Raw genomic sequence first — 22,500 nt, forward strand, 5'->3', positions numbered from 1 at the left:
ACCTTTTTAAACGTATAAAGTATGTTTTTAAATATACATATTTACTTTTAAAGATATATGCATGCTTTTAAAGATATTTAAATGTTTTTGAAAACATATTTATACCTTGATATGTGTAAATATATATAGATATGTGTTTTATACTGTATATGTAATTTATCATATAAATATCTATTTTTACAAATATTTTTTATACTATCTTTAATACATATAATGATATAAATACGTTTAAATTTGTTTAATAGAACACGTTGATTATGTATATCATATCAACCCATTAATAAGAAGTTCAAGTTCCGATCACATAAGCGGAGACTTGTTATTTATTTATTTAGTTTTATTTCTATTAAATAGAAAACAATGACATGTTACGTCAACAAAAAGTCAAGGTCATTATCACATAAACAAGCTATATGATTTTTTTTATATAAAATTTAGGCATTAATGGGTGTTCAGGATTGCTTTTTAAAACAACTTTTTGACATGTTGGCCTTGTGAAAAGTCAATAATACACCAATTTTTTTTTTGGCAAACTCAAAAACATTTTTCAAAATAATTTTTTCTATTAGACCGTCTTGAGTATCGGGCACAAAGGTTCGTGGATAGTGGTTGTCTACGTGGCACCCACCACGAAGGCGAACACCACCCAGATGTTCCGTGATGGCTCGTGGTCATGGTCGGATGAATCACAACGCCCAATGATCTTCTTCTCTTTCAGACTTCTTTTCTCTCTTCTTTCTTTCTCTTCTCTCTCCTTCTTCAAGGTGGAAAATACTCGAATGGTTTGTAGTGGTTGACTTTAAAAGCTCTCCACGATCTTAGCTTAAAAAAGAAGATTTCAATTTTCAAAAAACATGTAAACTTGTTTTCTGAGTTTTTTTTTAGCTTTTTAACGACAATACTTTATTATTATTATTATTTTTCAGACCAAAAACTTTTGAACTTATTAATTTATTGGTTTTATCCTTACAAAAGTGAATCCAAATATTTTTCCAAAAAGTCACTTGTCACCCCTATTAATAAACACATTTGCCCAAAAAGAATTTTAAAGTTAAAAAAAACACCCCTCACTAACAAGAAATTAAACGTAAGTCTTAAGATAAATTAGTATAAAAAATTGAACAGTTTAGTCGGAATTAATTTCTAAAAATCAGTCGCGATCATCGATGGGGGTTTCTACTCAGCAGGCAGCAAGCTGTGAGCTGGAACCATGGCGAGACCTCAGAGGGACGATCGTCATGGTAACCGGTGCATCCTCCGGCATAGGATGGGAAATCTGTATCGACTTAGCCAAAGCCGGTTGCAGGATTATTGCTGCCGCCCGCCGAACAGACCGGCTCAAGGCTCTGTGCGATGCAATTAACAATTTGAATATCGCTGGTACTCATCGGAGTCAAGGCAGGGACAACGACGTCCAAGCGGTGGCGGTGGAGCTCGACGTCAGCGCCGACGGTCCTACCATCAAAGCCTCTGTGCTAAAGGCTTGGGATGCTTTTGGCCGTATCGATGCCCTTATCAATAACGCCGGTATCAGAGGTAACTTCGGATTCTTTTCATCCTTTGTCTCTGTGTCAGGTTTATTGTTTATGTGAGGCCCTCTGTGGTAGTTGTTTCACGCAGAGTAATTGGCCTAACATCAACTGTATCAAAGTGATGATTAACAAATTAGGATATCCTTCCGCTTAATAACTAGTCTTTTTCATGTTTTTTACACTGAAGATTAATAAATTTGGTGTTAAATTGAATGATTTCTTTCAAATTATTACAATGGATGTGAGCCTCATAACCCTATTGCCTAAGGTTATATAAACCAAAACCCTTTCCCAAACTGTAGGAGCTTGCTTAGCAGCATCAACCTATTATGTTACCTGAAAGTAGCCATCACATTTCTCCATAAATTATAGAAATGCATCAATTTTTAGGCTATCCTGTTAGTTGGTATCAAATACACAGTAGCCATTGCATTTCTCTATACGATTTTAAAAATACATCAATCTTGAGGTTAAAATGTGGAGAATTTGATCTAGAAAGTAAAAATTTATGTCTTTTTGTTGAACAAGAGAAAACTATAACTTCAAGCACAATTTCATCATCATCATTTGCAGTACATATTACATTTTTATCAAGATTGGTTCTTTTCATTTTATTTATTGTTTTTTCCATTTAGGTCCTGTAAGAAATCCCTTAAACTTGTCAGAAGAAGAGTGGGATACAACTTTTAGAACAAATTTAACAGGATCTTGGTTGGTGTCAAAGTATGTTGGTCTACAAATGGTTGCTAATAATCAAGGAGGATCCATAATCAACATCTCTTCTACTGCTGGTCTTACACGTGGTCATCTACCTGGTGGTCTTGCATATGCTTCTTCCAAATCTGCCCTTAACACCATGACAAAGGTAACACAAATCCTTCTCTAAACCAACTCCTATCAAATGTTAACAAGTACTTACTTGAATCTTGATACAGGTAATGGCAATGGAATTGGGAAGCCACAAAATAAGGGTAAACTCCATATCTCCAGGGATTTTCAAATCAGAGATTACAGAGCAACTTCTGCAAAAGAAATGGCTCAAAAATGTGGTTTCAAAAACAATGCCATTGAGAGAATTGGGCGTTACTGACCCAGGTTTGACTTCCTTGGTCAAGTATTTAATTCATGCTTCCTCAGATTATGTCACAGGTAACGTATTCATTGTTGATTCAGGATATACCTTACCAGGTTTACCTATTTATTCATCACTTTAAACATATATATATTATAAGATATTACTTTTCATAATTTAGTCTACTCTAATCAAAATCTATTTCAAAAGAACATGTAATTATTTTAAATGAACGCATATTTATTATTGTATCCTACTTTCGTTTTCTATGTTATGGCATTGTACCTTGAAAATCATTTGTAGTAAAACATGAACATGTATATGTACACTACAACAACAATACCCCCTTGGTCCTACAGGTCGAGCTAAAACCATATATTGAATTTTTTTTCTTGCTTTCTTGCCACCATTTTAAAATATCATAGTTTGCAAAATTTTTGATAGTTATATACAAGCGTAGCCGGTTGCTTTATATAATTGTTTACAATAATGTTCAAAGTTTCATATATTTCTCTTTATTTTAATTTCATTTTTACTCCAAAGTTGACGGGTTGTAGTTATACTTTCGGTCACATTGTTAATTTTTATAAATGCATTTGATGCCAAAGAAATCATAAAATTGGTGGAGATATAAAACAAGGTTTTTTTGTATGACTAGTTTCACACTAGTTGTGTATACTATACGAATTCATTAAAAAAGTTAAATATATACACACTTAGGAAGTTTGAATTTATAAGGAAAATGAAAAATATATTGAATTTTTGAAGTTTGAATTATATTTATACAAATAATTTAAATAAATAAACAAATTAAAGAATTGAGATTCAAGTTAGGAATTTTGAAATAAAAAGGAAAGTTGCATTAATAATATTAATATCTTATTATTATTATATTTATTACAATTATTACATTTAAATACTGTGTGGAATTTAATAAAATGGAAAGAAAAAACATAAAATAACATGTGGAAAAAATTTAATTTAAAATAAGCATAAAATTACATATGACAAAATGAATGAGAGTATACCATGTGACAATTTTTATTTATTTATTAAAGTAGATATTAGTTGGGGATTATGACATTATATTTGACTGTCACTACCAATTTGTGTTTGAGTGGTATATATATATATATATATATATATATATATATATATATATATATATATATATATATATTATTTCAAAGTAAACTACATTAATGTAGTGACATCAACTTTTTCTGTTTCAAAAAAAGGTAAACTACATTGTTATTAATGAAAGGGAAAATGTCATCGTAACCCCACAATCTCACATATTTTGGTTTAAAACGTACATATTGTTTTTTTTTGGCTTTCTAAGGGTATAAATTAACATTTCACCAACTAATTAGGAATTTTGACCCAATTTAACCGGTTTCCTTGCCTAGTCACCACCTAAAGTGGTTATAGAGTTAACTCACCCAACTCGGATGACACGTCAGCGACTTAACCATGAGTTGGCTTGCTTGGGCCCTAAGGGTTCAAGTGGTCCCATAGTATATAATAGAAGGATCTTCCGGACAAAACCCTAAAATATCATTACCATTTCCGGCCAAACACTAGCCGACAACCACTCAACAATACTCCATTTTTCCACTCCACTGTCTTCCATGGATCCTACCCCACCACCATCATCGAATACTATAAACTCCAAAAACTCCATAAGCTCAACAGACGGGCTTAACTTGAACGATTTGCACATGATCTTCTGTGACTGTGGTGAAAAGATAATTGAGCAACAAGGTCAGGTCGAGCGTATGAAGGGGGAGATAGGTCGCGATTACCTTCATTCCAGGGTGGATGTCCTCAACATGCAGCAAATGTTCGACCATGTTGAGCAGAAGATTAAAGCAATTACTCTGTTGCTTGTGGGTGTTGTCGTTGTCATGTTCCTGTTCATGATTTTCATGATTAAATTGATAATTAGCAAGTGAATCACATGAACATGAGTTGTGGTGGTATGCTAATCTAATGGTTGTTGCAATGGTGTTCCTGGTTATATATGTTATTATGCTAATGTGTGTTTAGGTAGTGTTAATGGTAATCCTACACATTTAGGTAGTGGTAATGGTACTCAGTGGTGGTTGTAATGGGAATGTTTGGATGTACCTATAACAAGCATTTTGTTATGATATTGGTATAAATGTTAATCAAAATACATACATATAAAATCTTGCATGTTTGGCTTATAATTTCTTGTGTTCATTGGTGTTGTTGTTTTAGGGTAACAAATCTACAATTTAACAGTGTTACTTGGACTTTTGGTGAATCCATGAACACGATAAACACAAAATAAGATTATGGATCTGTTGTTGTATGGTAAATCTGAATCTTTTGATGTACTTTGTTTGCCTTAGTTAGTGGTAATTAAATGTGTTTGGTGCACCAACTATGACTGACGTTAGTGAGCCCAAATAAAGGGTTATTTTCGTCATTTCCTGTTTAAAAGTATTTTACATCCTTACTCGACAGTAAATTGGACATATATCCCTCTCTTTTGCTCTGTGCTTGTTTGTCTTTGGAATTAAGGATCCCTTGGAATTAACGAAGCGAAAATGGTGAAATGCTTGTGTGGATGTGTCACCATAATAAGAATGTCTTCCACTCTGTCCAACACTGGAAGACCCTTCTATGCTTTTCCTAATAAGGTGTGTGTTACTTTCTTTATTTGTCCACTATAGCCCTAATTCATTACTTTCATCATTTATCAGTTTCTCACTCGCAAATTCTTTTTGTTAGGGACCTCGTAATGGATTTATTTGTTGGGTAGAAGAAGCAAACAGTAAGAATATGAGTGTTGAAGCAGTGATGATTGCAAGTTTGGTTACGTCAAAAAAGAAGCTTGAGTCTACGATTTGGAAGCTAAAGATGTGTTTAGTTGTTAGTTGGGTTGTTTTCTTTGGCATAATTGTTTACAAGTTGTAATGGTTTGCTGATGTTAGTTTGCTTGTAATGGAAAGTACTCGATTGTCCATCTAACTTTCTTTTACTTTAATAAAAAAACAATGGTTATGTTAGATTGATACTTTATTTGTTGTTAGTGACATTGGAAATAGCTTGAACTTAGACAAATGGGACCATGATCAGTTAAACTAATGTGTAAAATGGACCCCAATACCATGCACGTCCATAACTAACATAAAATCATAACCACATTCAAACCATTAACATTACAAATGGTTGTATACCAACCATATGTAGTACATAACACCAAACATCCAAACTTAGTTCGAAACATCACAATTTGATCCTAACATAACAAGTATATAAAGAAAGACAATCAAAGTTAATTCCTAGTCAAGTTCCATTGGCTTCTCACCAGTGTTGCCTTCCCCATTCTTACCCTCAACCTTTGTAGCTAGTTTTTTCTTGATAGTTCTTTCAGACTTCTTTCTTTCCTTGATAGTTCCCTCCTTACCCTTGACTCCTTCCCCACCTTTACCATCCGTTCCCTTCTTACCGTTGGTTCCTTCCACATCTTTACCATTTGTTCTCTTCTTACCACTGGTTCCTTCACCATCTTTACCATCCGTTCTATTCCTTTTATTTACCTTGAGTTTTGTTGGCTTTTGAGCTTGAGAACATGTAACCTTGTTATGTCCTACTTGCTTGCATACACCACACATAATTCTTTTCCCAACCTCTGACACATTGTGTCTTGCACCCCTTTCACTTGCATCATTTCTTCTATTCACTTTAGGTCTACCTTGCATTGTTCTCTTTAGTGGTGGCAAATGTGCTATGAAGTCAGTAGATGGCCATATATTGCTACCATTCATCCCACACATTGGATACTTGTAATTGTTCCTGTAAAATGCTCCATAGTATATTGGATCCACATAACTCCCAACATTTGTACTTAGGTATCAGATAGTTGCAACTGAATGCACACATCCATACCCATTTAGATCAACAACATAGGACTCTGCCAAATTTCTTGTTTCAAACTGGTTTAAACCAGTTGGTAAAATCTGTCAATACCTGTTTAAATTGTATTGAAGTTAGTATATAGTAATAGTAATCAATTAAAAATAAAAATAAAAACGTAATACCTTAGATCTCTTTTCAACTGAATCAGTAGAGTTGTAATAGCTGGACATAGTTTATAATCAGACCATGAACTACCTCTGATGGTTAGATTGAATTGCCTCTTCATAACATACAATCTAATTTCTTCTAACATTGTGATTATTCATTTTTTTTCTTGCATCTCTAATGAATTTGTTAAAGCTCTCATATAATCTATTTTCAACTGCATCACACATCCTGCCCTCTTGAAAGAAAGCTCTACACCATGATTTTGGGTTCTTTTCCATAAGGTACTAAAATGTTGCATGATTAAGCAATTGGATTTCCTTCATGGCTGCATTGAATAAAGGCTCAGTGGATGCCTTGCATGCATTCCAAAACATCATTTCATAATGTACACCACTGAATCTTTTCTTGAAGTTTGCAACAATATTCCTTGCACACTGTCTGTGTTCAGCAGTAGGCAATATCTCTTTCACAGCCTCCAACGACCCCTACACAATTTAAGGCCATCTGTTAAAATAATACAAATTCAGTAAGAAATTACATGAAGTTGAATAGTGACATACCTTATGTTGATATGACATCAGGGTAAAACCAAAATCATTTGCCATTTCTAGGTCATCTTTAAGATTCTCCAAAACTCATTTCCATTTTTTTTTTGTTTTCCACACAAACAAATGCCCATGCAATTGGGAAAATATGATTGTTAGCATCCCTTCCTACGACATATATCAACTCTCCACTACATAATCTCTTTAAGAAACAACCATCCATGTTTATTACTCTTCTACAACTGCCTCTCCAACCTTGCTTCAGCCCCTCAAACCATATATAAAACTTAGTAAAATATGTCTTCCCATTAGGCATACTATTGACATCCATTTTGACTGTTGATCCTGGGTTTGATCTCCTTATCTCCTCAACATATGACCAAAGCTTTGCATAGTGCTCAACTAGTGTGCCTTCAATTAGTTCAATTGCATATTTCTTTGCTCTCCTACACTGTCCCATAATCACATCAATTCCAAAATTTTGTTTAACTTCTTCCTTAAGTAGCCTAACACTCATTTTTTGTTTTTGTAAGAATTGTGTTGTAAAATAGTTGTCAATCCATGCATGGTTAACAATTGACCTCATTTTGAAATTTCTTGCACAATTATGCTCATCTATAAGAGACTTAATCTGGAAATAATTTTCTTCACTCATCTATGAAACCCACAGTCTAAACTTGCACTGCTTTGAACAACATTTAACTAAAAGTCTCTTACTGTCATTTTTTATAGCACAATTGATAACCTTTAACAACAACATAATTACACAACATATGTTTTAACTGTTTAGGACTTTCAAATCTCATATCTAATACATGCTTTTGCTTTTTCCAATGGACATTTTCATTAAAAGTAGTTACCTCCTCAAGTATTGGCTCGTTGTCATCCATCTAAACATATGGATCCTCATGAGGTGGACTGTCTGGGGTTGGCTGCATCTTGGGGCAGAGCTTGTTAAAAATTGCATCATTCAATGTCTTGTTCAGTAGAATGCAATGAACATTTGCAATGTTATCGTCCAAATTACCTTTCATTTCATCTAGGTCAACGTCAACTTCTCTCTCAGCATGCAACTATTCTATAACTTCACCTACACTAGAAAACTTGTCCTCAGGGGTGCATACTTCAGCTTGCTCAACAAGAATCCATTGATGTACATTGACTCAAAGATGATCCATGTACATAGAAATTACACAACCACAAGCATACCCTACTTCGATCAACTCCTGGTAGTCTTTTTCAGTTGCTATTATCTTCAATCCATCAGGGAACTCAATATTGGGCATGCAAAAGTACACATTCATGCATGTCTCGTTTGCGAATCTTTGAAGGAATAACACAAATTCGTTCTTGTCCATTCCGGTAAAATCGACATCCTCAAACCCCTGCTCCGCTCCATCTGAGTAACTGATCACTGGGTACCTCATAAACATACCAACAAATTAAAGATCGATCTTGATGTAAACGGCCATAGCAAGGCCTAATTAAAGCCATGGAGCCTATCACTTGTTTTCCTAATAAAGTTGGTGTTCAAAAATAAAAATAAAATTAAAGCAATGAAATTTAACTTTGAGCCTACACAAATTGCAATATAATGCAAACCATGCATGTGGACATGGGCAACCATCTTCAAGGTAGGGTCATTATAAGAGTTGAAGTTTATGAAAATAACACCTCACCAACTCATTTTGAATGCATGTTTTTTTCAAAGTCATTGTACAATTAACGTACTAAGTCACCAAATTGATCGTTGAATTTATTAATGCATGTCATTAAATGAAAATAGAACAATTTAAATGTTTATAGGTCCACCAAACTAGTTATTTACTTGTAAATTATATCAAGAAAACATAGGTGAAATTAAAGAGTAGTTTAGGAGTAAAGTAGATTTGCCGTTAAAAAAAAAAAAAAAAAAAAAAAAAAAAAAAAAAGTCAATAAAGCCATATTCTATAACAATTTCTAATTCACACCCACTAATCTTACTTTTAAATCCACACCTTTTGTCCACCACACTGGACCATGGAGGGACACATTTTCAATAGTATAAGAGGGCTACAAACTTGAATAAAAAAATATATATATTTGAACAAACAACAAAAACAAATGATTATAAAAGCAAGTAATTAATTAAACTGTATATAAATTATAGTTAAAAGTTTCAACGATAATATCACAAATAAAATACGCTGAGATTTCTAATTTTGTCAACCAGTTTGAACTCCTCCATGTCATGCTCATCATTCACATCCATTTACAGTTAATGACGTTGAGATCTCTGATAAATGAACATAGTTATATGATCGAGACCTCATTTATATCATTTAATATTTCTTGAATAACAGTTAATTTGGGCATTTGGCATTGATTTCCGTGTTCAAGTTTTCATTTGTTTAACCGTTTCAAAATCATATTTTCTAGGCTTATCAAAAACATCTCCTCTTTCTTTGTTTACTTTCAGATTTTTCCCTAATGTTTTCCAATAAAAAAGGTTGAGTTACAATAACATATCTTCTTTAATGTTGCAACATGCATTCATTTATAGGTCCTGTACGAGGTGCATTGGATTTGTCAGAAGAAGATTGGGAAAAAGCCTTTAAAACAAATGTAACAGGATCATGGTTGGTGTCTAAGTATGTTTGTCGTCATATGATTGCTCTTAATCAAGGAGGATCCATAATCAACATGTCTTCTTGTGCTGGTCTTAATCGTACTCATGAAAAGGGAGCAGTTGCATATATTTCTTCAAAAGCAGAGTTCAATACCATGACCAAAGTGATGGCAATGGAACTTGGAAAACACAAAATAAGGGTAAACTCAATATGTACTGGGATATTTAAATCTGAGATTACGGAGGAACTCTTGCAAAAGAAATGGCTCAAGAATGTGACTTCAAAAATTATGCCATTGGGAGATTTTGGCACTACGGACCCACCTTGACATCGATGGTTAGGTACCTAGTTCATGGCTCGCCAGACTATGTGACTGGTAACATTTTCATCATTGAAGCTGGATACACCTTATCAACTGTACCACTTTATTCATCTCTTTGAACTTACTCTTGTTGTAAGAACTTTATGTTATGTTTGCAATCAGAATAAAGATGACATGTGTGCAAATTGATATACAAAATCTTGTTAGCTTAATTGCTAGGACTTTTGAAAGTAGGTATGTATTAAAGGCTTAAAGAAAAAAAAGGATTTTAAATCTCAGGTATATTTTTTTACCATAATTTATCATTCTTTTGCAAGTTTTAGATCTAAACATATTCAAGATGTTTGTCTTCTTAATTTTATAATATGGTTGTTTTCATTTCTGGATGTAATAAAGTTAGATATGGTTTATACTAGTTATATATTATTTTTATATTTATGCAAATGTTAATGTAGCCCATAGAAGTGTTGGTTTTGGTTTTAAATTGTCCCTAAACTTTTTTTAGCTTTCTAAGGGAATCAAGTCCTTTTACCTGTATTTTTAGTTCGTTAAACTATTGTTGGAAGTAACATGGCTTTCTATCCATGCCCTTATATGTAGAAATCCCAGAACATGCTTACCATAAATCGGCAAAAACCTGCTTGCCATAAGTCCATAAAATCCGACAAGGCCTTCCCATCATATTGGTCTTTTAGCGGTAACACCTCTAATGATCATGATCACCAAAACCTTGATATTACTTGTTTCCAAACCCAACTTTCAGTTCTCGCTTTTGAAAGACGAGATCAATGTAGAACTGATACATATGAAAACATAGTTGAAGGGGGAGTTGGGCTCCTTGAACATGGACCTGGACGATTTGAGGGATGCTCGTATATATGGACATTACATCAGAGCTCAATACCATGATGAATAAGGTGCTTACTGTGTGCATATTTGTTGCTTAATTGTGTCTCACTTGTAGGAGTTGCTTTTGGCAGCTACCTGCTCTTCTAGTGATGAGGTTGGGTATGTATATATTAGCACTGTATATGTGCTTATTGTGCTTGCAATGTTCTATGTTCAAGCCATTTTAATGTAATGTATATGTGTATGGGGTTAGGAAGTCAACTGAAGAAAACCATATCTTTTGTAAAAGCTCATCTTTTGTAACTACCTCTCAATCATATCAATTGTAAAGTAGTAGTTGTCTAAGATCTTGTATTTTGGATTTTATGTAATGTTTTTAATTTCTATATCATGCATGAGTTTTGGTCTTGAATAAGAAGGGTCCACCTGATGCAACCATATGTGTGGGTTTTTGTCTATAGCTTATAAGGCTACTCGGAGAGGAGAGTGTTACCGTTTTTCGAGGCTAATATGTAAATAAGACAAGGGACCACAATATGGAACTCGATCCTTCCGAAAGAATAAGGTAATGCCATTTTTAATAAGGAGAGAGAAACTGTTGCAAAGCTTTGTTTTAGACAAGGGAGTTTAGAAAGAAAAATGTGACTGATTTGTTGGAGCTACATCTTATGAGGACACAAGAGGTTAAGAGAAACCAAATTTCTTGCTTGTGTATCGCTTGTGAATATGTTCCTTGTGTTTTATTCAAAATTGCATAATATGTCCAAATTTTGAGATCCTTATACATGACAGTGAATGTATCCGCAACAAAACAATCTAAATTTTTTGACTGAACTTGTAATTTTAGGTAAAACATAAGGACCAAATTTGTAACTTACTTTAGTTTTTATTATATAAACACGTTTATTTGCATAATATACAAAAAAAAAGTATTGTTTATTAAAAAGAAAATATCATAATATTTAATCACACAAAAGATTTTTTCAAAAAATAGTCAAAATTCAGAAAATACCATAAAGTCATCCTAAAATCCACTTGGCCAATAATTTCTTTTTGAATTTTTTTCTTTTTAAATTTTCACAGTTCATCGACTTGTAAAAATCTAAGTGGTATTGTGATTTTTTTTTAGATTTTTACAGTCGCCTTTGTGATTGGAAACCCGGATGATAATTGTTATGAAATTCGTATGTAAAAGTTATAAAGTTTTTTTTAATTGGTTTAATAACTTTCATTGAATAACCTATTTTTTGAGTTAAAAATATATGATTTACAACATCCAAATTGAGAGTTTATTATGTCCATGATAATCATTGTTACAAAAAACACAACAAAAAAAATATATTCACTTCAAACAAAGTTTGCATGGGGAAGTTATGAACGATTAAAATTTGTTTTTTTTTAATATATTTTTCACCATAAAATCTATTTTGAAGCTAAAAAATATTCTTCCTGACATCCAAATTTGGATTGTAATATGTCAATGAAAAACCCTCCTTTCAAATACCACGATGAAAAAATCAAACTCAAAATTTTATTTTTATGAAAAAAATCATAAAGGTTCGAACTTGAGCAAAAAATATGATTTTCTTAGGTCACCACCAACAAAAAAAAAAAAAAAAAAAAAAAAAGAAAAGATAATTTTTGGTATTTTTGAAAATTTTGTCCATATTAAAAAAAACTTAAAATAATTGGCTGTTATTGTCTTTTTCTCTTTATTTAAATGAATAAATTTGTTATAAGATTACAATATAAAGCAATAATTAACAGGTGTAAGAGCCAATGATGTGCAGTGTTAAACCTGCTACAGATGCCATCTATCAGAAACCCTAAATTTCATCTAATTTATTGTATGAAATCAAGATAAAGATGATGACAATCGTCAACTGTTTTCATTCTTATCCTGGGCGGAATATCTGACAAGAATGAGTATATATCGTTGAAGACATGTTAATTACTGCTTTGGTATGCTAGACAGAGCATGGTCTCTCCATTCCCGCTGATCATGAGTATTTTCCGATTGAGGGTTTAGTCTGCCATAAATTAAAGCTTTAACCGAGGTAATCATCCAAACAAAATTTGTAATCTCTCTTATGGGTTTTATCGATGAAGATTGTATATGTATTTTGGTAAAAATTATTATGATTTTAGATGATAATAGGACGCCAATTCTGTTGTGAAAGCTGGACTTCGATGAAAGAAGATGTGGTAGCCTCTAGGTCATGACTATTTGAGTTTCCGAGCTCGATACCCTCCAATTTTGTTCTAATTTGGTGTTTAGTATCCACGGGTCGTAATTGAAATCCATTAATTGAAACCTAAATGCATTGCTAGGTTTCTGGAAATGGAAGAATTGCACCTTGATAGCCTTTGTTTTTGTGGGATCGTGCTCTGTTTTCTACTACATGGCAAAATGACTTGGGCTCTTTCTGTTTAATAGTATGTTGTTGAAATACACTTCTTGTGATCACAAATACTGCAATCAGATTATCGAATTCTGCTTTCCTTCATGATTAATCAATAATGCTTTCTTTTCCTTTGGGAATTCAGGTAAAATTGAAGATAAGTCCTTGTCTTTTCTTCTCATCTTATCGATTCAATGCTATCATCTAAGGTCCTTGGTAGTGTTACATGGAGGAAATCTTTCAATTGCCACAAATATAGTCCTACCTTTTTAAGCACTTTGATGCTAATAGCTTCTGAAAAGCATATGAGCATGAGCACTGGTGTGGATGCTTTTGAAACCAATCACCCTGTAACATCTAAAAGCCAAGTATACGACATTGCAGCTGGAAACTACAGGAAATTAGGGGAATTTGGCTCATCCAAAAGTCAAAGGTAAGTAATTTATTATTCTTGATCACATCTAATCATTAATGAATACTAGTAATTTCCATTAAAAAAAAAAAAATTAAACAGACTAACAAGGATGTCTTTACAACATTGCAGACATCAACCCCCTGTTGTTCGTACTCTAAATCCACATATATGCATGTCAAGTTGTCATTACAGCACCCAATACACAGATAGTATCACAACAAATTCACAACATAAGGTACACAATCAAATCATGATGCTAATATTATCTTATAACCTAAGGGTTGTCCATAAGTTATTTACTTGTTTACATGTAATAAATATTCCAGTTATTAGGAAATATCCCAAAATATGTAAAGATAGTGGAAGTTGGTCCAAGAGATGGATTGCAAAATGAGAAAGATATCGTTCCTACTTCTGTGAAAGTTGAATTGATCAAAATGTTAGTTAATTCAGGATTACAAGTTGTTGAAGCTACTAGTTTTGTCTCACCAAAATGGGTCCCACAGGTAACAAGAAAAGAAGCTTGTATTCATAATATAATGAAAATGTCCATTTCTTGTACAATCAATTACTTTAATGGATGTCAAAACTGCAGTTGGCAGATGCAAAAGATGTAATTGAAGGAATTAAAGGAGTTAGCAATGCTAGATTCCCAGTTCTAACACCAAATCTTAAGGTAAGTTGTAATCCTATACAAATCTTTAATAATAATAATGGCACAAGTTTTGTAAAAAAAACAAAGGTTCTTAATTTATTTCACAATCCTTTAGGGATTAGAGGCTGCTCTTGCAGCTGGAGTAAAGGAAGTTGCTGTGTTTGCTGCAGCTTCTGAGTCATTTTCAAGGTCAAACATCAACTGTAGCATTGATGAAAGCCTTGCACGTTATCGCGATGTTGCTTCTGCTGCAAGAAAACTCTCCATCCCTGTACGCGGGTATTTAACTTTTGTATTTTAAGTTTTTAACTAATCATAGTGCATGTATTCTCCTTACGTATGTGTCTGATACATACATCATACACAATATGTATTAGGCACATACATACACACTTGTATTTATCAGGCACAACGTGCCTGATAAATACAAGTACGTAATGTGCCTGACACATGTCATTATGTGTCAGGCACATTACATACATATATGATGTATCATGTATATTAATACGTGTTCTTGTATTGTATAAGATATATATCATGTGTTGTTGGATGTCCAATGGAAGGAGAAGTGCATCCATCAAAAGTGGCATATGTTGCTGAAGAGCTTGTAAAAATGGGGTGTGATGAAATTTCCCTTGGTGATACCATAGGTGTCGGGACTCCTGGTATATATATATATATATATATATATATATATATATATATATATATATATATATATATATATATATATTTATTATCATTTAGTTATAAGTAAATTTTTGTTTCTATTTAATAATTAATTAATGTGTATACTTTTTTTTTGTGTGTATTGTCAGGTAGTGTTATTCCTATGATTGAGGCTGTTAAAAAAGTTGTGCCTATAGAGAAGCTTGCTGTGCATTTTCATGATACATACGGGCAAGCTCTTTCTAATATTCTTGTATCACTCCAAGTAAGATTATTTCATCTCTCACTGAAACTCCAAAATTTTATAATTTTAAATAGATGTTTTTAATTATCACTATGGAGAAACATAAGTCTAAGGCTTTGTTTCTGTTTTGTTTTTGTTTAAAAAACAGATGGGGATTAGTGTGGTGGATTCATCTGTATCGGGACTTGGAGGTTGTCCATATGCAAAAGGTGCCACGGGTAACGTGGCAACCGAGGATGTTGTATATATGCTTAATGGGCTTGGTGTGAAGACAAATGTGGACCTTAGAAAGCTTATTTTGGCTGGAGATTTTATTAGGAAACATTTGGGGAGACCCTCTGAGTCTAAAGCTGCAACTGCCTTGAAAAAAACCGTGTTTTGTGCATCTAAATTATAAGATACCCCTAATAACATAACGAATTCGAATCACTTTCACAAAATCAATATCATGATCTTTGCATTTACATTTGATTTAATGTTAAATTCAAGAAATCGCAACGCACTTTGATTGATTTGTGTATTGTATCATATCCTAATGTCACTTTTGTATATTACAACGTTGTACTTTAAAGAAAATATCTAGATTATAACAATGTTATTCACATACGAAGCAATATCCATTGCTATAAGTAGATAGGAGTTTTAAATTATAATGAAGTAATTGCTAATTAGGTGGGATTTGTAAGTACAATGCTATAATTGAGTAGATTATTCAAAATGTTGTAATGAAGAGAAATGGAAGTAGGATCCTATGATACACAAGCTAGACTTTACAAGTGTAACATAATGAAGTATAATTGAATGAGAAATTGAACCATACTTGTAATACTTAAATTGTAGAATCTGGAAGTGTGGCGAATTTGTGGGCATTTCCATGTAGTAAAATGATAAGAATGAAGATATCAAAATGCAAAGATGAGTAAGTCTTAACAGGAAAAGGATAGCAAGGAAGCAAATCTCTTCATTCAAATGGATAAACAAAACAATCAGAGAAGGATCATAATGATTCTTCCTGCCCAAGCATATAGCCGAATACAACAAAACAGAAAAGATAAAAGATGGCAATGAGAATGCTCCATTCCTTGCTAAATAGACTTCTTCTCTTTCTCTCTCTTCAGTCCTGCGAGAGGTTAGTGGTCAGACCATTACCCTTGTCCCCTGTGTCTCTTTTGTGTCTCCTCTTGTAAACCTTCCAAGTGTTGGGCTTTTTAGGCTCAAAGTCAGTGGGCTGGATTAGTTCTGGACCAACGTCTTCCTTATCAATACCACCCGCTAGAGAAGCAAGCTTGTCCTCAAGCTTGAATTCAGGGAATTGGCTTTGAATGTGGAAGACATCTTCCCATGTAGCATTTTCAGTGGTGTCTGCATCTCATTGTATCAACCATTGTGGAGTTTTGTGACCAGCCTTTGAGATCTCTCGGATAGCCAAACATCGTTTTGGTGTAGGCATGTGGGTGGGGTCCATCTCGAGACCTTTAGGAAGTGTCGGATCAATCTGGTGGTTCCCTATGGCTCGTTTCAGCAATGAGACATGGAAAACCGGGTGGATTTTGGCCTCAGCAGGAAGATTAAGTTTGTAAGCAACGGGTCCCATCTGGTTTGTGATTTGGAAAGGTCCGTAGAATCGTGCTGCTAATTTTTGATTGATGCGGCGAACTACTGATTGCTGCCTATGAGGACGGAGTTTTAGAAAGACCCATTCTCCCACAGAGAAGGACTCATCACGGCGGTGCTTATCGACAGATTTTTTCATACGCTCTTGGGCCCGGGAGAGATGATACCTGAGTTGTTTAAGCGCCTCGTCCCTATCAACCAGATCGCGTGCTACTGCCTCGCATTGTATCTCGCCCGAAATGAATCGTGTGATTGTGGGAGGGGGCCGGCCATACACAATTTCGAAATGAGTGGTGTTGGTGGAGACGTGATATGCTGTGTTATGCCAATATTCGGCCCAAGGTAGCCAAAAGGACCATGTCTTAGGTTGTTCCGATGCGAAACACCTCAGATAGGTCTCTAAGCTGCAGTTAACGACTTCTGTTTGTCCATCGCTTTCCGGGTGATACGCTGAACTGAAGTTCAACTTGCTTCCCTGTAATAAGAAAATTTCTCGCCAAAACGTGCTTAAAAATAAAGGGTCTCGGTCGCTTAGGACAGTTTTGGGAATGCCATGTAGTCTAATGACCTCTTTTAGAAACACTTCAGCAACAATTTTGGCTGTGAATGGGTGTTTTAATGGTATAAAATGGCAGTACTTTGACAGACGATCGACAACCACAAGTATCACTTCAAAACCTTTAGATTTTGGTAACCCGGTGATAAAATCCAGAGAAATGTCTTCCCAAACTTGTTGTGGGATAGGGAGGGGTTGTAGCAGACCGTTGGGAGAGAGTGTAGATGATTTGTACCTTTGACATGTATCGCAGGAACGAACAAATTGTTTTACGCTTTAGACATTCCAATCCAGTATATTTGGGCTGCTAAACGTCTGTAGGTCCTATAAAATCCGGAGTGACCTCCGGATGGACTTCCGTGGAATTCATCCAATAATTTTGGGATCCAAGGTGAAGTTGCGGGAATGACTAGTCGCCCTTTATAGTAAAGCCGCCCATTGATGACTGAGTAACCGGGTTTGGATCTAGGGTCAGAAACCAAAGACTGAATAATCTTCTGTATGTGCGGGTTTGAATCAGAACCCGTAGAGAGCTGGTCCCCTTCTAGCCATGTCGGAGTAGAGATGAGAGTTTGTAACCCACCCTCCGGAATTCTCGAGAGCGAGTCAGCCGCCCTATTCTCACTTCCTGGTTTGTAAATTATAGAGAATTGGTACCCTAACAGTTTTGCAATCCAGTTCTGCTGATCTGTCGTCGTGATTCTTTGCTCGAGTAGAAATTTTAAACTTTTTTGGTCAGTTGAGACGATGAAAGGTCGCCCAATCAAATACGGTCGCCAGTGTTGGATTGCTAGAACTAAGGCCATTAGTTCCTTGTCATATGCAAATTTGTTCAGATTTTGATCTGAAAGAGCCTTGCTAAAGAACGCGATTGGGCGTTTGGACTGCATCAACACCGCTCCAAGTCCCCTTCCAGAAGCATCACACTCGATTATGAATGGCGAGGAAAAATCTGGAAGTGCAAGTACTGGGGCTGTTACCATGGCATTCTTTAACTTCTCAAATGCTGCTTGTGTTGCATCGTTCCATAAGAAGCCTTCCTTTTTTGTCAATTCTGTCAGCGGTTTGGCGATTTCCCCGTAATCCTTAATGAATTTCTGGTAGTACCCGGTTAATCCTAAGAACCCGCGAACAGCCCTCACTGTCTTCGGAGTTGGCCAATTGAGGACCGAAGTGATCTTAGAAGGGTCCATGGAAACCCCATTCCCATCAATGATATGCCCAAGGTACTCTACAGATTGTGTACCGAATGTGCTCTTCTTATTGTTGATTACCAGCTTGTGTGATCGGAGGAGTAACAACACGTTGGATAGTAGGGTTAAGTGGCTGGTCCATGTATTGCTATAAACCAGAATATCATTGAAGAAAACTAGAACTCCTTTTCTCAGAAATTATCGGAAAACATTATTCATTAAGGCTTGAAAAGTTGCAGGGGCATTGGTTAAACCAAACGGCATTACGAGAAACTCGTAATGTCCGTTATGGGTGCGGAATGTTGTCTTCCCGATGTCATCTTCTCTTACCCTTACTTGATAGAATCCCGACTTGAGATCAATTTTGGAGAAGAACTTGCTGTCATGTAATTCATCTAAGAGCTCTTCTACGGTGGGGATTGGGTATTTATCCAAGATTGTGACTCGGTTTAAGGCTCTGTAGTCGATACAAAGCCGCCATGACATGTCTTTTTTCTTTACCAGGACTACTGGGCTCGAGAATGAGCTGTGACTAGGACAGATGATTCCTTGTTCGAGCATCTCTTGTACTTGATGTTGTATCTCGTCCTTATGGATGTGTGGGTACCTGTATGGACGAACACAAACCGGTCCATGTCCTTCTATTAGATTGATCGCGTGTTCAATTGACCGGGGTGGTGGGAGCCCTTTTGGAGACAAAAACAGATCAGAAAAACTTTTTAGGAGTCGATCAAGCTGGGATTTTTGATCATCACCTAATGGTGTCGGGATTCCTGGAGCATCTTCACTTGAGTCGTCCCCAAAAGAAAGGAGTGATGAAAGACCCTTGTGGTTAGGTGCTACCCCTTGAAGTTTGATTAGGACATTCCCGTCCCAAAATTGGATTCGGCGTTGAGACCAGTTGCATAAGACATCTCCCAATGTTCCTAACCAGGCTATGCCAAGAATCATATCTAGTGAGCCCAAATCGTATACTAGGGCACTAGTGACGAAAGAGAATGAGCCCAACTTGATCGGTATTTCTATACACTGTTCAGACATCCAAACTTTCCGATCGTCCCCCATCTTGATACACACCCTTCGGGAGGGAGTAATGGCCAACCCTAGAGTAGTAGCGAGTTGTTTAGACAAGAAATTGTGGGTTGCCCCACTATCAACCAGGATGAGCACAGGAACCTCGTTAATCTCTCCTGCAAGTTTGATAGTTGATAATTTGGGCATGTCTAACTGAGAGGGGAGTGAAGGTTCCAAGGATAAGTACTCCCCTTGGTTTTCTTCCTCTTCAACAGTAGCTTCAGCATAACAGACTTCTCCGTCGTCATCTACTGTTTCGCCGTCGGCGAGGAGGAGGATCCGTAACCCACCATCAGCGCATTTGTGTTGGGGGGAGTAGCGTTGCCCACATTTGAAACACAAGCCCTTTTTGCGTCTATCTTCCCACTCGGAGGATGTTAAGTGGCGAACGCTGGGTATACGAGATGAGTTACCAAAATTAGGTTTATCGGGTGGTCTGGTATGGGTCGGAGTTGAGGAGCCCGCAATGTAGTTGGGCTTGATAGAGAATTGAGTTAAACTGCGTTGGCTGTTAATTGGGCTCCCATATTTTAAAGAAGGTGGGCTTGAATACGAGTTACCTGAGCGCTGTCGGGGGTTGGGTTTCTCTAGGCGGCCACCCATCGCTGCTTCAACGTTTCTGGCGTACTCCATTGCTTGATCACACGATGACGGGTTCAAGGTTCGTACCCAGTTTCGTATTTCAGTTTTTAGACCTCTCAAGAACCACCTGATCGACTGTTCTTCCGATTGATCGGGAATTAAGGCTGATAGTTCTTCAAAATCTTCAATGTAATCTTCTCCACCTTCCTCTTGGAATAACAACCCAAGAGCTTCATGAGCATTGCGATATTTAGTACCACCAAAACCGATTGATGAGTTTCAATCGGAATTGTTCCCAGGTGGTATTAGGGTGTTGAATAAGAAGGTTTGTAAACCAGTGTAAAGCAGAGCCGTCCATACACATTTGTGAGAGATTAAGCTTCTGATCTGTGGGGGTTTCGTGTACCTGAAAATAGAGCTCTGCCTTGCTGACCCATTCTCGAGCATCTGTACCCTCGAAGGTAGGAAGCTTGACCTTCGGGAGTGAGAAGAGAGATTCGTCGGTCTTCTGGAATCGGGGGCTCGAGGGTGACGAGATGATAATGGGGTCTTTACTGCCGGAGGTTGTACCAGACTTGGAGCTGGGGGTGGATTGGTTTTTCTGAAAGTTCTGCAACATCTTCTCCATTCTTGCTTCCATGGAGTTGGGGAGGTCACCCATCAGTTTCTGTACAGCTTGAACCGAAGTGGATATCTCCTTTACTTGGTCAGTGAGCTGCTCTATCTTTTCTTCATGAGAGTTGAGTGTTGTTTGCATCCGGGTTCCAATTTATGCTTCGGTTGGTTGTACCATGGTGGAGTGAAAGGGGTTTCCCGGCAACGGAACCAAATTGATAAGAATGAAAATATCAAAATGCAAAGATGAGTAAGTCTTAACAGGAAAATGATAGCAAGGAAGCAAATCTCTTCATTCAAATGGATAAACAAAACAATCAGAGAAGGATCATAATGATTCTTCCTGCCCAAGCATATAGTCGAATACAACAAAACAGAAAAGATAAAAGATGGCAATGAGAATGTTCCATTCCTTGCTAAATAGACTTCTTCTCTTTCTCTCTCTTCAGTCATGCGAGAGGTTAGTGGCCAGACCATTACCCTTGTCCCCTGTGTCTATTTTGTGTCTCCTCTTGTAAACCTTCCAAGTGTTGGGCTTTTTGGGCTCAAAGTCAGTGGGCTGGATTAGTTTTGGACCAACGTCTTCCTTATCATAAAATGTTGAAACTTCAAAGCAAAAAAGATATGAAATGATATTGGCATAAGTTTTAGATTTCTGGTTGTTCTATGCATATAAGTTATTTAATATTCCAAACTCTTATTCTTTTGATTCTGGACCCCATGACTTATTTGTTTCCATCTCCATTTTTCTACTTGTAATAGGTATCGGCATGTATCTAGATTTTGTTCTTTCACTATCAGTTGACAAGGTTGAATGTATTCTATCTTAGGGGTGAGCGATCGCATCAGACCGGTTTCAGAGAATATTGTGGACCGTGGATCGGACCGGAGTAAGCTTACCGGGTCCGGGTTCAGGTCCAGGTTTTCCGGTTCCTGGACCGGTTGGACCGGTACAACTTTACATGCATACAGTACAACTCGTTAAAACGTGTTTTTAGGTTTGATACAACTCGTTAAAATGAATATGTTGTTGGGTTTGATACGTCATAACTCGTTAAAATGACTACGTTTTTGGGTTTGATACGGTACAACTCGTAAAAATGAATATGTTCCGTTTCTTGTACCCGTTGGACCGGTCAAACTTTGAATCAAATAAGTTAATGACTTTATTATATTTCATGCATAACTAATCTAACTTTATCCATAATATTATAACCTGCTAAATTAATTTTTTTTAAAAACAAGTAACATATAAATCAAGTTCACCAACAAAAGTTAACAATCTTAAAACAAACATAAAAAAGTGTTCTACCAACATTCATTTCATATGATTTATCTGTCAAAAATACATAAAACTCAAAACTATAATCTAAAAAATAGTTGAAATATTTCATCTTTGATATCCCAACTTTAAAGACTTGTAATTCATTGAATGTAATATCAAAAATGATAAAATTATAGTCTAAAATAATGTGCAAACTCTAAATTAAAT

The 22,500-nt window shown here is 35.7% G+C and overlaps 2 protein-coding genes, 1 long non-coding RNA gene and 1 pseudogene across 5 annotated transcripts; all 4 read left to right on the top strand.

Moving 5' to 3' along the window:
* Window positions 1–1,077: 1,077 nt before the first annotated feature.
* On the top strand, window positions 1,078–3,013 carry LOC145111446 (uncharacterized). Its single transcript, XM_079047719.1, has 3 exons — window positions 1,078–1,536; window positions 2,168–2,397; window positions 2,468–3,013. Exons 1-3 carry the CDS (start codon window positions 1,167–1,169, stop codon window positions 2,744–2,746), a joined length of 879 nt encoding a protein of 292 aa, XP_078903845.1. The 5' UTR covers window positions 1,078–1,166; the 3' UTR covers window positions 2,747–3,013.
* Window positions 3,014–3,804: 791 nt separating this feature from the next.
* Window positions 3,805–5,642, top strand: LOC145116192 (uncharacterized). The gene is made up of 2 exons (XR_013711914.1): window positions 3,805–5,273; window positions 5,365–5,642. It is a non-coding gene; the product is annotated as an uncharacterized LOC145116192 (long non-coding RNA).
* Window positions 5,643–9,735: 4,093 nt separating this feature from the next.
* Window positions 9,736–10,293, top strand: LOC145113932 (uncharacterized; annotated as a pseudogene).
* A 2,443-nt stretch (window positions 10,294–12,736) lies between these two features.
* LOC145111447 (uncharacterized) lies at window positions 12,737–15,838 on the top strand. Of its 3 annotated transcripts, XM_079047722.1 has the most exons (11): window positions 12,754–13,046; window positions 13,138–13,205; window positions 13,321–13,425; window positions 13,537–13,824; window positions 13,936–14,041; window positions 14,133–14,312; window positions 14,402–14,482; window positions 14,577–14,740; window positions 14,990–15,126; window positions 15,280–15,395; window positions 15,523–15,838. In XM_079047722.1, the coding sequence occupies exons 4-11, from the start codon at window positions 13,586–13,588 to the stop codon at window positions 15,769–15,771; spliced, it is 1,272 nt and encodes a 423-aa protein (XP_078903848.1). In that variant the 5' UTR covers window positions 12,754–13,046; window positions 13,138–13,205; window positions 13,321–13,425; window positions 13,537–13,585; the 3' UTR covers window positions 15,772–15,838. The 3 variants fall into 3 exon arrangements, with proteins under 3 accessions (XP_078903846.1, XP_078903848.1, XP_078903847.1); XM_079047721.1 differs by lacking the exon at window positions 13,138–13,205; XM_079047720.1 differs by lacking the exons at window positions 13,138–13,205; window positions 13,321–13,425 and having other exon boundaries at window positions 12,737–13,046.
* Window positions 15,839–22,500: the final 6,662 nt, after the last annotated feature.

The sequence above is a fragment of the Lactuca virosa genome, chromosome 5, assembly GCF_052849685.1.
Source record: "Lactuca virosa cultivar CGN04683 chromosome 5, Lactuca_virosa_CGN04683_v6, whole genome shotgun sequence".
NCBI classification, from domain to species: domain Eukaryota; kingdom Viridiplantae; phylum Streptophyta; class Magnoliopsida; order Asterales; family Asteraceae; genus Lactuca; species Lactuca virosa.

Bases quoted from the DNA above. Each gene is read 5' to 3' on its own strand.
- LOC145111446 (XM_079047719.1), top strand. From the start codon at position 1,167: ATGGGGGTTTCTACTCAGCAGGCAGCAAGCTGTGAGCTGGAACCATGG. The intron at 1,537-2,167 runs GTAACTTCGGAT...TTTTCCATTTAG, and splicing joins CAATAACGCCGGTATCAGAG to GTCCTGTAAGAAATCCCTTA. The intron at 2,398-2,467 runs GTAACACAAATC...ATCTTGATACAG, and splicing joins CCCTTAACACCATGACAAAG to GTAATGGCAATGGAATTGGG.
- LOC145111447 (XM_079047720.1), top strand. From the start codon at position 13,586: ATGCTATCATCTAAGGTCCTTGGTAGTGTTACATGGAGGAAATCTTTC. The intron at 13,825-13,935 runs GTAAGTAATTTA...ACAACATTGCAG, and splicing joins GGCTCATCCAAAAGTCAAAG to ACATCAACCCCCTGTTGTTC. The intron at 14,483-14,576 runs GTAAGTTGTAAT...ACAATCCTTTAG, and splicing joins TTCTAACACCAAATCTTAAG to GGATTAGAGGCTGCTCTTGC.